The sequence below is a fragment of the Bos indicus genome, chromosome 4 (genome assembly GCF_029378745.1).
Source record: "Bos indicus isolate NIAB-ARS_2022 breed Sahiwal x Tharparkar chromosome 4, NIAB-ARS_B.indTharparkar_mat_pri_1.0, whole genome shotgun sequence".
In the NCBI taxonomy this organism is placed as follows: domain Eukaryota; kingdom Metazoa; phylum Chordata; class Mammalia; order Artiodactyla; family Bovidae; genus Bos; species Bos indicus.
Genome location: NC_091763.1, coordinates 107,900,553 through 107,918,193, shown reverse-complemented (window position 1 = coordinate 107,918,193; position 17,641 = coordinate 107,900,553). Strand labels below are relative to the sequence as shown.

Sequence of the window (17,641 nt, the reverse complement as noted above, 5' to 3'; positions counted from 1 at the left end):
ATAAAGGCAGCAGTGTTTTTAATAAATAATGCTGAATCAGTTGGCTAGCTATGGAGATAAAAATGAACCATGACTTCTCCCAACACACTAAAAAAATCAGATGGGTTTTAGATCTAAGCATCACATATTAAAAAAGCTTTGAAGAATACCAGTGACTTACAGTGAAAACGTCAGAGGGAGAAAAAAGTTCTGAAACAGAATTAAAACAGTATTAAAGATCTGGTCCCATCACTTCATGGGAAATAGATGGGGAAACAGTGGAAACAGTGTCAGACTTTATTTTTTGGGGCTCCAAAATCGCTGTAGATGGTGATTGCAGCCATGAAATTAAAAGACGCTTACTCCTTGGAAGGAAAGTTATGACCAACCTAGATAGCATATTGAAAAGCAGAGATATTACCTTGCCAACAAAGGTCCATCTAGTCAAGGCTAAGGTTTTTCCAGTGGTCATGTATGGATGTGAGAGTTGGACTGTGAAGAAAGCTGAGCGCCGAAGAATTGATGCTTTTAAACTGTGGTGTTGGAGAAGACTCTTGAGAGTCCCTTGGACTGCAAGGAGATCCAACCAGTCTGTCCTAAAGGAGATCAGTCCCGGGTGTTCATTGGAAGGACTGATGCTAAAGCTGAAACTCCAATACTTTGGCCACCTCATGCGAAGAGTTGACTCATTGGAAAATACCCTGATGCTGGGAGGGATTGGGGGCAGGAGGAGAAGGGGACGGCAGAGGATGAGATGGCTGGATGGCATCATTGACTCAATGGACATGAGTTTGAGTGAACTCCGGGAGTTGGTGATGGACAGGGAGGCCCGGCATGCTGCGATTCATGGAGTCGCAAAGAGTTGGACATGACTGAGTGACTGAAATGAACTGAACTGAAAGAACAGATTGATAAAATTAAGAACCTAACTTGTGTTTATCAAGAGCCATCATTAAGAGAGCAAAAATGAAATTCACAGAGTGGAAGGAAATATTTACAATATGTATAACATATACAGGTTGCGCCAGTAGTAAAGAACCTATCTGCCGAGAGACACAGGTTTGATCCCTGATGTCAGGACGATCCCCTGGAGATGGGAATGACAACCCACTCCAATATTCTTTCCTTAAGAATTGGACAGACGAGCCTGGTGGGCTACAGTTCGCAAAGAGTCGGACAAGCATGAGCAACTAACACATAACCAATACAGGGCTCATATTCAGAATACTTAAAGATTTTCTGTACATTTTTAATGAAAAGATAGATAACCCAATTTAAACTGGGCAAAATACTTGAACAAACATTTCACATGAAAGAGTATCCAAATAACCTCTGAGCACATTAAAAGATTAAGAGGTACTAACCTTCCTAGGTCTCCAAACAGATAGAAAGATGGTAACAATAGCCCTGTATGCGAGATAGCAAAAGAGACACAGATGTATAGAACAGTCTTTTGGACTCTGTGGGAGAGGGAGGCGGGGATGATTTGGGAGAATGGCACTGAAACATGTATAATATCATATAAGAAACGAATCGCCAGTCCAGGTTCGATGCAGGATACAGGATGCTTGGGGCTGGTGCACTGGCATGACCCAGGGGGACGGTACAGGACGGGAGGTGGGTGGGGGGTTCAGGATGGGGAGCACGTGTACACCCGTGGTGGATTCATGTTGATGTATGGCAAAACCCATACAATATTTTAAAATAATTAGCCTCCAATTAAAATAAATAAATTTAAATTAAAAAAATAAAATAAAAGGAAAATGTTTAAATCTGGGGAAAAAAAGAAATTAAAATGCAAAACACACTGATGGACATTATTGAAAGGTTTGAAACTACAAGGACTTGGCAAGGATATGAAACAGGGATACATTACTACTGAGAACATAATACAGTGCCCCTGTTTTGGAAAAGTCAAGAAGAACTGACTATATTTGAACATGTACATAACAATGGCCCATGGATTCTATCTTCAGATATGTCCCCCCATAGATACATACATATGTCATACACATATTAGGATTGATATATAAAGTTTACATATAAATATTCTTAAAATAATAACTTTTTTCATACCTTCCAAAGGAAAACTCTATCATTGCTTATAAGAGAAGATTGAAACAAGGACTTATCTTTTTGCTTGACTTTACAACCCATATGACCACATAAATATTTATTGCACGACTCCTATAATTAGTTTTAGAAATAAATGATTTAATTTAATTATTTCTAACAGAATATATGTTTTGGAAAACTACTCAATGAAAACAATGGGCCTATTTGGATATGCAAAATTTTTCTCTAGAAATAAAAAAAAATGAGTCAAAGGCACATTCCCCAAATTATATAGTCATTAAGGATTTTTATAAAAGGTGCTCTGATTTCAAAATCTATGACCATCAATTAACACTATTTAGTCTTTGTAATATAAATGAAATGATATAAAAGAATTTGAACTTGTAGTGCAATATATTCTGACAACAAAGCATTTTGTGGCTAAATAATCAGTCTTCTATAAATAATCTTTAATATATGTAAACATAAAATTCACCATGTCAATTTTCTCTCCATGTTAAAAATTACCAGTGTTTGTGAATATCACTTCCCATTATGCATTAAATAAATATAAATATTGGTCCAGTTAAGAGAAGCATTAGTTGGGATCCTACAGAGGCCAACCCCTGAGGCAGTTATTCAACTACAAGCAATTCTTAGGAAGTAATCCCAGGACTCAATATGCCAGCAAATTTGCAAAATTCAGCAGTGGCCACAGGACTGGAAAAGGTAAGTTTTCATTTCAACCCCAAAGAAAGGCAATGCCAAAGAATGCTCAAAACCATAAAATTGCACTCATCTCACATGCTAGTAATGCTAAAAATTTTCCAAGCCAGGCTTCAGCAGTAAGTGAACCATGAACTTCCAGATGCTCAAGCTGGTTTTAGAAAAGGCAGAGGAACCAGAAATCAAACTGCCAACATCCACTGGATCACCGAAAAAGCAAGAGAGTTCCAGAAAAACATTTATTGTGTGGATGACAATAAACTGTGGAAAATTCTGAAAGAGATGGGAATACCAGACCACCTGACCTGCCTCTTGAGAAACCTGTATGCAGGTCAGGAAGCAACAGTTAGAACTGGACATGGAACAACAGACTGGTTCCAAATAGGAAAAGGAGGACGTCAAGGCTGTATACTGTCACCCTGCTTAGTTAACTTATATGCAGAGTACATCATGAGAAACCCTGGGCTGGAGGAAGCACAAGCTGGAATCAAGATTGCCGGGAGAAATATCAATAACCTCAGATATGCAGATGACACCACCCTTATGGCAGAAAGTGAAGAGGAACTAAAAAGCCTCTTGATGAAAGTGAAAGAGGAGAGTGAAAAGGTTGGCTTAAATCTCAACATTCAGAGAATGAAGATCATGGCATCTGGTCCCATCACTTCACGGCAAATAGATGGGGAAACAGTGGAAACAGTGGCTGGCTTTATTTTGGGGGGCTCCAAAATCACTGCAGATGGTGACTGCAGCCATGAAATTAAAAGACGCTTACTCATTGGAAGAAAAGTTATGACCAACCTAGACAGCATATATTTAAAAGCAGAGACATTACTTTGCCAACAAGGGTCCATCTAGTCAAGGCTACTGATTTTCCTGTAGCCATATATGTGGTCATGTATGGATGTGAGAATTGAACTATAAAGAAAGCTGGACACTGAAGAATGGATGCTTTTGAACTGTGGTATTGGAGAAGACTCTTGAGAGTCCCTTGGACTGCAAGGAGATCCAATCAGTCCATGCTAAAGGAGATCAGTCCTGGGTGTTCATTGGTAGGACTGATTTTGAAGCTGAAACTCCAATACTTTGCCACCTGATATGAAGAGCTGACTCGTTTGAAAAGACCCTGAAGCTGGGAAAGATTGAGGCCAGAAGGAGAAGGGGACGACAGAGGATGAGATGGTTGGATGGCATCACTGACTCAATGGACAAGGGTTTGGGTGGACTCCGGGACAGGGAGGCCTGGTGTGCTGTGGTTCATGGGGTCGCAAAGAGTCGGACACGACTGAGCGACTGAACTGAACTGAATCCCAGGAAACACAGGTAGAAGACTGGCAAAGGGGGACAACTGAAAAATGCAGTCACTGAAGGTTGGATGACCAAGTAGATCAAAACTGTTGTAACTGAAGTGAGATCCAATGGGAAAATCTTGGAGCCAGGGTAGAATATGTTTCTCAGTGTTAACCTACCTTTAGTTGGAAGGGAGCTGGGGTGTTTATACACCTACCAGTATCTGTTATTGGATAAGTGCCTTGAGGTGGGTGGATCAAGTATTGATATCAGGGCTCCTTTTCCCTGTTTAAGAAGGTAGTAAAGTGTCTCTGGTTTTCAGGAACCTGTCCAGGCAAACAAATAGAGGTGCTGGCCCTGGGAAATAGGCCAGTGTGCACCGAAGCGGGAGGGCACGGTGCTACGGACAGGGCACCCAGGCATCAGCTATAAGGTCTCTCTTCATCATTCTGAAATCCAGAATTTGATGAGCATACTTAGGCAGATGAACAGGTGTGATTTTCTGGTTCTAAATGAAGCGGGCGATTGCCAAACTTTTTGAAAAAATATTTTCTAATGATTTTTAAATATTATAGCAACACAGATATTTATCCACAGCTAAGTAAAAAGAAAGTTTAATTTTTTAATTTCAAAAGTTGACTTTACTTACATTCAACCTACCAGCCTACTTTATCTATCTTGCACCTGAAGGAATTTGATGAAACTTCTGTATTTGGATAAAATATAATCTAGGGGATATTATTGAATATTAGCTCTATTGCTCACCATAAATAAAAAGAGAAAGATATTTAAGTGCATCACTATGTATTGAGAATTATGTGGTAAATCTATGTAAATGAATTAAAGTTTCTGGCACATTTACCACGTGAAAAGTGCTCAGCATATTTTTAACAACAGTAAGGCACATTTAGGATGGGATGTAGGCTATACAATCTGTACAAAGTCATTTCAGGGACACTCACCAAGGAATACAGTCATCCTTCAAAGCCTGAAACTGCAGAAAAGTCTTATTTTTAATCACTGCTGTTGGAGTAAAACAAACAGATAATCAGACACCGATTTAAAAAACAAACCCTAAATTAAAAATCAAATGGTCACCCGTGGCTGATTCATGTTGATGGATGGCAAAATCTACCACAATATCATAGTGTAATCATCCTTCAATTAACATAAATAAATTAATTAAAAGGAAACAAGTGAGCAAATACAGCATATTTCAGGCATTGGTTTACTAACTTCTTAGAGTGACAAGTCTCTGTGTGTACCAGGCAGAATTAACCAGAGACTTCTCTACCGAATGACTGTTGACGAGGCTCTCAAGCAGGTTGTCAGCCAGCTAGTAAAGGTGACTTCAAGGCCTGCATCCATTTTCAGTGCACGTCTCTAACACCCAAGTTTTAGGTCCTAATGTTACAACTAACCTTAGCATAAACATCAAATGTTATAAATGTCAGCAAAAGCATTAAGAGCTTACGTGGTGGCTGCTGGTTTAACTGCTAGCTCTGGTCTGCTCTCCTGTCCCGAGTTGTCTGCTGAGGGACTTAGTAACTGAGTTTATGAAGAATCTGCCTCCTAAACAAATTCATGCATTTGCAGATAAATCTAATCTCCATTAGCCAGTGTAATTTTACAAGTAGTCATTCCCTGGTAACACTGCCTGAGTCTTTGGCTTCCAGACTTGTGCTCGCGAATGCCTTTTTTCATCATCTCTCCAAGAAGCCCAGTTATCTGCTATTAGCTTCTAAGTCCAGCTTCCAAGAGATTCAATATATCTAAAGTTAATTCTACAGTCCAGGCATGTTGTTATTGTAATTTAAATGAAAATATTTGTCACATTCTACATCATATAGTAATATGCCATTGAGGAGAGTCAGTTAATACATTTAAATTTCTATACAATTATATATATGCTTAGAAAGGTTTATTTAGTAAGAAAATAATAAACAACATTAATAAACATATTGCAAGATGATTATCAGAGGGTTATATCCTTATCTTCATTGGTCTTAGAACATCTCCCACCTTCCCTGGTGTCTACAGAGAGAGATCACTGCTTTCTCTGACCTGCTGCAGAAGTGATACCCTTTGCTCCAATACCTCACACCTCAGTGGACCCTGACCACTTACAAACTCAAGTCAGGGATACCTAGAATGCCCTTCCAGTAACTTCCTGTTAGAAAACCATCCATTCTCCACTTTTACACAGCACAAGCCAGATTAGTATGAATATGAAGACTCTGTTAGCCTCAGTAATATTAACTTGAATCCTAAGATTAGAATGCTGAAATATGGATGAAAATAACCAAATTACTGCAGCTTAGAGAAAGTCTGTGAGAGTCCTGTGTTTTCTGTAACATAAACACTGACAGGATTCTTCTGACTTTATTTTGCATTTAGCAAAATTTAAAAATTATGTATTTTCATTTTTCATTATTTTAAAAAATTGACTTAAATAAATGTGAAGAGAATAAAAGCAAAAACATTCACTGAAAATCTGCCAGGTACAAACACATTTCAAACTAAGAAATTGGTTTTATAGTAGGGGTATCTTGCCATACTTTCAGCACCTAGAACTGTCCCCCCACCTTTGAAAAGTGACAATGGTACCATGTTAACCTCCTCCAGGAGATGCTGCAGGCTTTCCCTCAGATGAGGACAACCGTCCCTGGAGAGAAATTCTGGAAAAGGATTCAGGGTAAGCTAAATAGGTTCCTGTACCCGCTTTCCTGCTACAAAGGAAATAATGATGAGATCTTTACCAAGTAGCTATAGGATTTTGTCCTGCCACTTACTAACATCTCCCTTGTGGGCAGAAGAAAAGGATGCTAGCTTTCCTCACTATCCTGGCAGGAGGATGTTTCCAAGTGTAGTGTGAGAAGCTGGTCAGCAGAGGAAGAAATGAAAAGTAGTAAATGGCACACCTCCAGCTTCAGGAGGCAACAGGGTCAGAGGTCTCTTACTTCCCTTTCAGCTAGATAGCACGACTCAGGGACATTGAATTTCACCAGCCTCTTCCCATATGTGTGACCAGGGAAGGGGTCTGACTAAGAAGAAAAAGAAGCCTATGTTTATACAGCGTGGGTATCAGATGTGACTCTGAGACCTCAGCACAGTTCAAGAAAGGGGTCTTCACAAAGGTGGCTTTTCCTCCTTCATAAACCTGATGATTTCTGCCCGCCTTCTGCCCTGCTCCTCTGTCAGTCATTAACCAGTATAAAAAGTAATGATTCCTACTAACATAAAGAGGAGTCGTGGTACTACTTGTGGTATTTTTTCCAAACTGGGCTAGAAAACTCACAGAGATGGGGAGTGGCTGGAGTTAAGTCACCTGCTCCCGGAAGCAAGTGCAGTAGATGATGAGTCCCGGATCCCTTTTCTGCCCTGATGGGGAGGGCAGGACTCAGGGGTGCCCAGGATCTTCTATATATGTGAGGGCTTTATAGTCTGATTAAATGAAAGCAACCCATCCCCCAGAGACATACCTGTGGCATCCAGGGAACAAATTACAAACCATATTCTCACCATTCTGTCTTTCCTACTCCTCCTCTCTTGGGTCTCTTGCATTATTATCTGTGAGTGTGTGTGTGTGTGTGCGTGTGCAAGTGCATGTGTGTGCACTTATGTGAATCTGCTTTTGCATAAAAGTAAGAACTGAGGAAGAATGGCAAAGATGTCTGTACTCAAGAGACTCGAAATAAAAATCTAAGTGATAAACTTTATTTCATTGATTATATCCCACAGTAGAATTCCCAAGGATGTACATGTATTATGTCTTTGATCTTGAAATTGATCCTGTCTCCATATCCTACTTTTGGAAAGATTGATTCATGATGCAATAAATGTGATTTCCCATGAAATTATTAAGGTAGCCCTTCTAAGGACTGGATCTTTCTCAGGGAGTAAATTATCCCCATCAGCTGAAAAGTGTTAATATGTAATAATTATCAAAATTTTCCATTGCAAATATTACTCACTACTTGGAAAATCACGTAGACTGAATTTTATTGCCTAAATGCTTTCCTGCTCTACCCTTCAGTAGAGCAGTATTTGTCCCATTTTGAAAACATTTCCCCCTAAATATACATCTTACATTTAGAGAGGTCATTGTCCCCTCTCTGTTGTAAGTGCAGTGTTGTAAGCATTGAATTTAGATGATGCAAGACTTTGCCTGTACCCACAGATCACAGAAAAAAACACACACATGATGACTCAGATCCCTTACATTCATGAGAATTCACATCAATTTGGCCTTTGATGTTCCCAGAAATCCTACTGTATTTCCTAGTCTCTTCTCTCAGGTGTTTCTTTTTTTCTCTTTCAATAAATCTCACATAAATCCTTCCACCCATAGTCTTAGCTACTTAGTGAGAATAACTGAGAAAATGGATGCAATCAGATGACAGTTCATTCAATCCTAACACACACACTGACTAAGTTAATGAATTTGTGCATTTATCTTAAGTTATCTGCTCTTCCTATGGAGTTATTACTTTTTTTCATCAAAGGCCAGTCTACAACTTATACTATAAATGTCATCCTCTTGACAACTCAAGAACTCCTCTCCAGCAATTTCTGTCTCAAATGACTTACCCCTATGTTTTCTTGAACACACCTGGTCAGAAAGTGAAACTCTTCAGGGAGAACAGGGCAGCCTACAGGAGCAGCAGATACTGCCTTCTCTGCAGCTCAGTAGCCAGGGGTGGAAGAGACAGCACAGCAGAAACCTTAAGTCAGCCCCTGCTTCCCTGTCCAATGTCTAATATCTTCCTGCTTGAGGCTGAGAAGCCCCCAGGCCTGCACTCATCAAGCTGGATATTCAAGAGAATCAGTGTTGTAGTTCAGTCTGAATCCAAAGGTCTGGTTACCAGGATAGCTGATAGTGTAAGCTGCAGTCTGAGGGCAGCAGCAAAAGACCGATGTCCTAGCTCAAAAAGTGGGAAGTTTGTGGACTATAAAGTCTCATAAACAACTATATGCCAATAAAACATATAACTTAGAAGAAATGGACAAATTCTTAGGAAGGTACAATCTCTTAAGACTTAACAGGAAGAATTGAAGAAAATATGAACAGACCAACTATAATATGAGTACTGATATGGAACCAGTGATTTAAAAATTCCCAGTAAACAAAAGTCCAGCATAAGTTGCCTTCACAGGTGAATTCCATCCAAAATGTAGAAAAGAATAACACCTAATCCTCCAAAGTTATTCCAAAAAATTTCAGAGGAAGGAATACTTCCAAACACATTCCATGAGGCTGCAATCATCCTGATACCAAAACTGGACAATGATACCATGAGAAAAGAAAGTACAGCCAATATTATTGATGAACATAGACAGAAATCCTCAACAAAATACCAGGAAATGAATCTAAAAGTACATTAAAAGGATCATACATCGTGATCAAGGGGGATTTATCCCAGGGATGCAAAGATTTTTTCAATATCTGCAAATTAATCAGTGTGATACACCACATTAATGAACTGAATAATAAAAATCATACTATTATCTCAGTAAATGAGGAAAAAGTTTCTGATAAAATTCAATATCCATTTATGATAAAAAAAAAACCTCTTCATAAAGTGGGCACAGAGGGAACACACCTCAAAATAATACAGGTCATACATGACAAACTCTAACATTATACTCAATAGTGAAAAGCTGAAAGCTCTTTCTCTAAGATCAGGAACAAGACGAGGATTCCTCTCTTGCAACTTTTATTCAATGTAACTTTGGAAGTCCTACCAGGGCTTCCCTGGTGGCTCAGATGGTAAAGCATCTGCCCACAATGTGGGAGACCCGAGTTCAATTCCTAGACATGGAAACCAGTGAAGAAAAAGAAACAAAGTGAATTCAAACTGGAAGAGAAGTAAAAACGTCACTGTTTGCAGATGGCATTACAGTATACATAGAAAATCCTAAAGATGCTGCCACAAAACTGCTAGAGCTCATCAATGAATTTGGTAAAGTTGCAGGATACAAAATTAATACACAGAAATCTGTTGCATTGTATACACTAACAATATAAGGTCAAGAGTAGAAATTCAGGAAATAATTCTATTGACTACTGCATTAAAAAGAATAAAGTACTGAGGAATAAACCTACTTAAGGAGACAAAAGACTTGTATGCAGAAAACTCTAAGACATTGTTGAAAGAAATCAAGATGACACAAACAGATGGAGAGATATATCATTTCCTTGGATTGGAAGAATTTATTGTCAAAATGACTATACTACACAAAATAATCCTCAGATTCAACGAAATCCCTGTCAAATTACCATTGGCATTTTCCTCAGAACTGGAACAAGAAATTTTACAATTTGTATGAAAACACAAAAGACTGAATGGCCAAAGCAATCTTGAGAAAGAAAAATGGAGTGGGAGGAATCAACCTTCCTGATTTCAAACTATACTACAAGGCTACAGTAATCTAGACAATATAGTCCTGGCACAAAAACAGAAATATAGACCAATGGAATAAGATAGAGAGCCCAGAGATAAACCTACACACCTCTGGGCACCTTGTCTTTGACAAAGGAGATAGGAATATACAATGGAGAAATGACAGTCTCTTTAATAAGTGGTGTTGGGAAAACAGGCAGCTCACACAAAAGAATGAAATTAGAACACTCCCTAACACCATACACAAAAATAAACTCTGAATGGATTAAAGACCTAAATGAAAGGCCAGAAGCTATAAAACTCTTAGGGGAAAATATAGGCAGAACACTCTTTGACATTAACAGCAGTGAGATGTTCTTTGACCTCCCTTCTGGAGTAACGGAAATTAAAGCAAGCAACTCCTACAGCTCAATTCCAGAAAAATAAATGACCCAATCAAAAAATGGGCCAAAGAACTAAATAGACATTTCTCTGAAGAAGACATACAGATGGCTAACAAACACATGAAAAGATGCTCAACATCACTCATTATCAGAGAAATGCAAATCAAAACCACTATGAGGTACCATTTCACACCAGTCAGAATGGCTGCGATCCAAAAGTCTACAAGCAATAAATGCTGGAGAGGGTGTGGAGAAAAGGGAACCCTCTTACGCTGTTGGTGGGAATGCAAACTAGTACAGCCACTATGGAGAAGAGTGTGGAGATTCCTTAAAAAACTGGAAATAGAACTGCTTTATGATCCAACAATCCCACTGCTGGGCATACATACTGAGGAAACCAGAATTGAAAGAGACACGTGTACCCCAATGTTCATCGCAGCACTGTTTATAATAGCCAGGACATGGAAGCAACCTAGATGTCCATCAGCAGATGAATGGATAAGAAAGCCGTGGTACATGTACACAATGGAGTATTACTCAGCCATTAAAAAGAATACATTTGAATCAGTTCTAATGAGGTGGATGAAACTGGAGCCTATTATACAGAGTGAAGTAAGCCAGAAAGAAAAACACCAATACAGTATACTAATGCATATATATGGAATTTAGAAAGATGGTAACAATAACCCTGTATATGAGACATCAAAAGAGACACTTATGTATAGAACAGTCTTTTGGACTCTGTGGGAAAGGGAGAGGGTTGGAAGATTTGGGAGAATGGCATTGAAACACGTATAATATCATATACGGAACGAGTCGCCAGTCCAGGTTCGACACACGATACTGGATGCTTGGGGCTGGTGCACTGGGACGACCCAGAGGGATGGTATGGGGAGGGAGGAGGGAAGAGGGTTCAGGATGGGGAACACATGTATACCTGTGGCGGATTCATTTTGATATTTGGCAAAACCAATACAATATTGTAAAGTTTAAAAATAAAATTTTAAAAAAATTAAAAAATAAACAAATGGGACGTTTGTCTTGGGAAAGGGCTCTTTTTAGATAAAATACTATTAAACATCCATTCTGCCTGTTTTCTGCTGGTGAGGACCCAGTGAGAAACTGTGGCATCAGTCTTCTCTTGCATTGGTTCTCTTTCACTTCCCAGCTCACTTCCAGAGAACCGCCTCCTTCTCTGACCCTTGGAGCCACACTTCTTCCTTGTTACTACACCCACAGTTCACATCTCACTTTGGAGTCAAGCTGCTTTCTTTAGCGAATGCAAGTCCTTTCTATCTAAATCCCAGTGCCCTCACTGGTCTGAGTCATTTAATTTGTTTCAGCCTCTCGATTTCCATGATTTTTACCTATAGATCTGCTCTAAAGAGGCCATTACCCAGTGGTAATGATTATAGGGTCAAGAATCAGACTGCCTTAGTACAATCCTGAACTGGATTGTCATTCGCTGTGAACTGGGTGAGTTACTCAGTCCCTCTGCCTCCATTTCCTTATGTGTAAAGTGGGGATTGTCTCTTGCCTCAAAGGGCTATTTTGAGGATGAAATGAAATAATTCTTGTAAAGTGCAGTGCCTGGTTTGTAGTGAGAGAAACAGAGAGACAAAATCAGAGATGGAGATAGAGAGAGAGAAAGACAGAGGGTGTTGATGTCTTTGTAATGACTTTTGATCTTAGCTGAACTAAATCCCCAATCTCAGTGAGAGTAGACTTAATTTTCACCTTCTTCATGGTTTGTATTCCTCTAAAAGTCCCATAACTTTTGCAACTCTGTCCATAGGTTTTACTGTCCAGGACAACCAACCTCTCATAAATGGTCTCTGATCTTCCAGTCCTCGGAGAGCAAAGAACAGCTCACATTGCATATGTGAGACAGTGCAGAGATACTTCTTCAGTTAACATATTCTTCCTTGGGATATCTTAGACTTCTTCTTTACTGAATTACAGTGATATTGACCTATGACATTGTTATGGTTAAGAACACAAGGCTTGGGAGTCAGACTGTCCAGGTAAAAGTCTGACACTGTTTTTCTAGTACATGCATAAAACAGACTGATAATAAGACCCTCTTCTGGGATATGTTATGATGACTGAACAAGATGATCCATGTAAATGATCTATATAAGTATGAAGTGTACAGCACTGGGTGATTAATTCAAACCTTAACTCTTATTGTAAAAACCCACTTTGTTTCTACATTCAGTAAGCTCTGTTGCCCATACACAGTGATTAAGAGTAGGGTTGAGAAGTTACTAAACCCCAAATGAAGGACACACCCTTATTCTACTGAACAACCCTTCTGTTCACTGTTACCGTGAAGTTGAGGAAAAGTCTGCAGGAAAGTGACCACCCTTGTCTCAGGGCAAGTTATAAAGTGGATGTAAAAGTAACACCCTGAAAAAATTATGTCAAACATATGGGACTCAACTCTGACCACTGGGTTTGTAAAGCAGAATTAATTACCACAAGGCAGAAGAGCCAGTCATACCATGCTAGCCACTTACACTATCAGGTAAAATTTCCTATGAAATTACTGTTGAAAAGACACTAGAAAATAATATACAGAGACAATCTGTACATCTACATAACTCACATAAAACACACAAAATTTTCAAGGAATCAAAGTCAACAGAAAGTATTTGTTTGTACGCATTATCCACCCAGTTTTATTCTTTTAGTAGCCATGAGCTAATCAGTTTACCCCCAAAGCCGTAAACAACATACTATTTCCACCCCATCAGCAAGCTTTTCCTTTATCTTTCCTGTTTTCTCCAAAATCAGTTCAGTTCAGTTTAGTTGCTCAGTCATGTTTGACTCCTTGCAACCCCAGTGGACTGCAGCACACCAGGCTTCCCTGTCTATCACCAACTCCCAGAGCTCGTTCAAACTCAAGTGCATCGTGTAGGTGATGCGATCCAACCATCTCATCCTCTGTTGTCCCTTTCTCCTGCCTTCAATCTTTCCCAGCATCAGGGTCTTTCCCAAGGAGTCAGTTCTTCACATCAGGTAGCCAAAGTATTGGAGTTTTAGCTTCAGCATCAGTCCTTCCAATGATTTCCTTTATGACTGACTAGTTGGATCTCCTTGCAGTCCAATTCCTTTTGGATTGACTGGTTTGGATCTCCAAAATACCTTGTATTAATTATGTTCCTTCAATCAGCCTGCTCCCTAATATGACTCAACAATTTTCATATGAGATTTTTCAACATTATGGAGCACAACTAGCTAGACATCTCTGACTTCCTCTTGAGCAGGAAGAGTGCAATTTTTGAGAGTGGACAAGTGTGCATCCAGGCTTTCAAGATCACTTCCCTTCATAACTTTTTTTTTTCTTCCACATCTTGTGACCTATACCATTGATGAGCTAATATAGTTAGGGCAGTGGAAAGACTATTCAAATTTGTAGACTCAGGAAATCAATTTAAATAAAAGTTAATTTCAGAGATATTAAATTCAGAGCAATCAAAGAAAAAGATCATAGTATAATCCAAGCTATGGATTTTCCAGTAGTCATGTACTGATATGAGAGTTGGACCATAAAGATGGGTGAGTGCCAAAGAACTAATGCTTTTGAAGTGTGTTGCTGGAGAAAACTCTGGAGAGTCCCTTGGACCGCAAGGAGGTCAAACCAGTAAATCCCAGAGGAAATCAACCCTGAATGTTGACTGGAAGGACTGATGCTGAAGTGGAAGCTCCAATACTTTGGCCACCTGATGTGAAGAGCTGACTCTTTGGAAGACTCTGATGCTGGGAAAGACTGAGGACAGGAGAAGTGGGTGACCTAAGATGAGATGGTGGGATAGCATCACTGACTCAATGGACATGAATTTGAGCAAACTCCGGGAGATAGTGAAAGACAGGGAAGCCTGGAGTGCAGTTCATGGAATTCATGGGACATGCTTAGTGACTGAACAATAACAATAAAATCACATATGAAAGAAAAATCAATGAAAGCAATATAGCTAAAAATTTTCCTTCAAAGGTAGAGGGAAATCTTATTCTTGTGTCATCAAGGCACACATAAGAAAGCAGAGAACTTTTTGGGATTCAAATATCACCAGTTAGAAATGACTCTCCTTGAATAGTGCTCTCCTCAAGGCACCCTTGACCTCTTTGCTCTTCAAGCTGTAGATCAGCGGGTTCAGCATGGGGTTGAAAAGACTATAAAACAGGGAAAGGATCTTCTGCTTCTCCTCAGGGTGGCAGGACTTGGGGGCCATGGACATGATGATGACACTGCCAAAGAAGAGCCCGACCATGCAGAGGTGGGAGGAGCAGGTGGAGAAGGCCTTCCTGCAGCCCTCAGCTGACTGGATCCTCAGGATGGCGGCCAGGATGCACACATAGGAGCCCAGCAGCAGGCAGAGGGGCCCGACGAAGACAAACACAGAAGCAGCAAAGATGACAAGTTGGTTGAGTTTAGTGTCAGTACAGGCCAGCTTGAGAACAGACAGGATTTCACAGAAGAAGTGGTTGATTTCATGAGGCCCACAGTAGGGCCGCCTCAGGACGAGACCCACGTGGACCAGGGCCAGGAGGGAGCCACATGCCCAGGAAGTCCCCACCAGGCTGATGCCGACTCTCCAGCTCACAATGACAGAATACCGGAGTGGGTGGCAGATGGCCACATACCGATCATAGGACATCACCACCTGGAGCACACACTCAGTGTGAGCAAAACTCAAAAAGAGAAAGGTCTGTGTGATGCAGCCAGCAAAGGAGATGGGCTTGGCTGGACTCAGGAGGTTGACCAGCATCTGGGGCACTGTGCTACAGGCGTAGGCCATGTCAGCGATGGCCAGGTGTGACAGGAAGAAGTACATGGAGGTGTGCAGTCTGCAGTCCAGTGAGATGAGCCCCAGGATGACCCCATTCCCCAGCAGGGTCAGGACATAGAATAGGAAGAAGAGCCCAAAGAGGAATAAGCAGATCCTTGGACCAAGACAAAATCCTAGTAGGATGAACTTTGTAACCATCATCTGATTTTTCTCTATTTCACTATTAAAAGAGAACCAGACTGCAAGGAGATCCAACCAGTCCATTCTGAAGGAGATAAGCCCTGGGATTTCTTTGGAAGGAATGATGCTAAAGCTGAAACTCCAGTACTTTGGCCACCCCATGTGAAGAGTTGACTCATTGGAAAAGACTCTGATGCTGGGAGGGATTGGGGGCAGGAGGAGAAGGGGATGACAGAGGATGAGATGGCTGGATGGCATCACTGACTCGATGGACATGAGTCTGAGTGAACTCCAGGTGTCGGTGATGGACAGGGAGGCCTGTTGTGCTGCGATTCATGGGGTCGCAAAGAGTCGGACACGACTGAGCGACTGAACTGAACCGAACAGAACAGTAGTCAAAACAATACGTTACCTGCATAAAAACAGAAACACAGGCCAATTAAACAGGACTGAGGGCACAGAAATAAATCCCTGCAAATATGTTCAACTAATATTTAACAAGGGAGCCAAGAATACTCAGTGGAGAAAGGATAGTCTCTTCAGTAAATGTGCACATTGGATATTCATATATAAAAGAATGAAAGTAGACTCCTATCTTACACCACTCACAAAAATTAATACACAGTGGATTAAAGTCTTAAACATAAGAACTGAAACTACAAAGAAATAAATAAAACATAAAATAAAAGATCCTTGATGTGGCTTTGGCAATGAATTTTTTGACATAACATCTAAAGCAAATAAAAAATAAACAAGTGGAACTACCTGAAACTAAAAAGGTTCTGCACAGCAAAGAAATAAAAAGATTAACACAATGAAAAGACAACATAAGGCATGGGAAAAGATACTTTCAAACCATATATATTGAACAAGGGGTTAATATTCAAAATATATATTTAAAAAACCACATACAACTCAGCAGCAAAAAAGCTAATCAGTTCAGTTCAGTCACCCAGTCGTGTCCGACTCTTTGTGACCCCATGAACTGCAGCACGCCAGGCCTCCCTGTCCATCACCAACTCCAGGAGCCTACCCAAACTCATGTCCATTGAGTTGGTGATGCCATCCAACCATCTCATCCTCTGTCATCCCCTTCTCCTCCTGCCTTCAATCTTTCCCAGCATCAGGGTCTTTTCCAATGAGTCAGCTCTTCATATCAGGTGGCCAAAGTATTGGAGTTTCAGCTTCAACATCAGTCCTTCCAATGAACACCCAGGACTGATCTCCTTTAGGATGGACTGGTTGGATCTCCTTGCAGTCCAAGAGACTCTCAAGAGTCTTCTCCAACACCACAGTTCAAAATCATCAATTCTTCGGCACTCAGCTTTCTTTATAGTCCAACTCTCACATCCATACACGACTACTGGAAAAACCATAGCTGTGACTAGATGGACCTTTGTTGCCAATAATCCAATCTAAATGTGAGTAAAGAATCTGAATGGACATTTTCCCAAAGAATACATACAGATAGCCAAAGGGACTTGAAACATTACTCAGTATCACTCAATATCAGACAAATGCAAATCAATATCACAGTGACATATCACATCATGCCTGTTAGAATGGTTATGATCAAAAAGATAAAAGATGACAAATGTTGACAAAGATGTGAAGAAAAGGGAACCCTTTTACACTGTTGGTAGAAGTGAAAATTGTTACAGTTACTGTGTAAAACAATATGAAAGTTTTCCCTGAAAATAAAAATGGAATTACCATATGATCTAGCAATTTCTCCTGAGCATTTATCTAAAGGAAAATAAAGAACACTAACTCAAAAAGTTATCTGTACCCCCATGTTAATATCAGCATTACTCACAATAGTAAAGAAAAGGAA

At 40.0% G+C, this 17,641-nt stretch overlaps 1 protein-coding gene across 1 annotated transcript; it reads right to left on the bottom strand.

The window, feature by feature from the left end:
- Positions 1-14,910: 14,910 nt before the first annotated feature.
- On the bottom strand, positions 14,911-15,825 carry LOC109558024 (olfactory receptor 2A1/2A42-like). Its single transcript, XM_019959512.2, has one exon. The coding sequence runs from the start codon at positions 15,823-15,825 to the stop codon at positions 14,911-14,913; it is 915 nt and encodes a 304-aa protein (XP_019815071.2).
- Positions 15,826-17,641: the final 1,816 nt, after the last annotated feature.

Excerpts from the sequence above, each read along its gene's own strand:
- LOC109558024 (XM_019959512.2), bottom strand. The coding sequence starts at position 15,825 with ATGGTTACAAAGTTCATCCTACTAGGATTTTGTCTTGGTCCAAGGATC.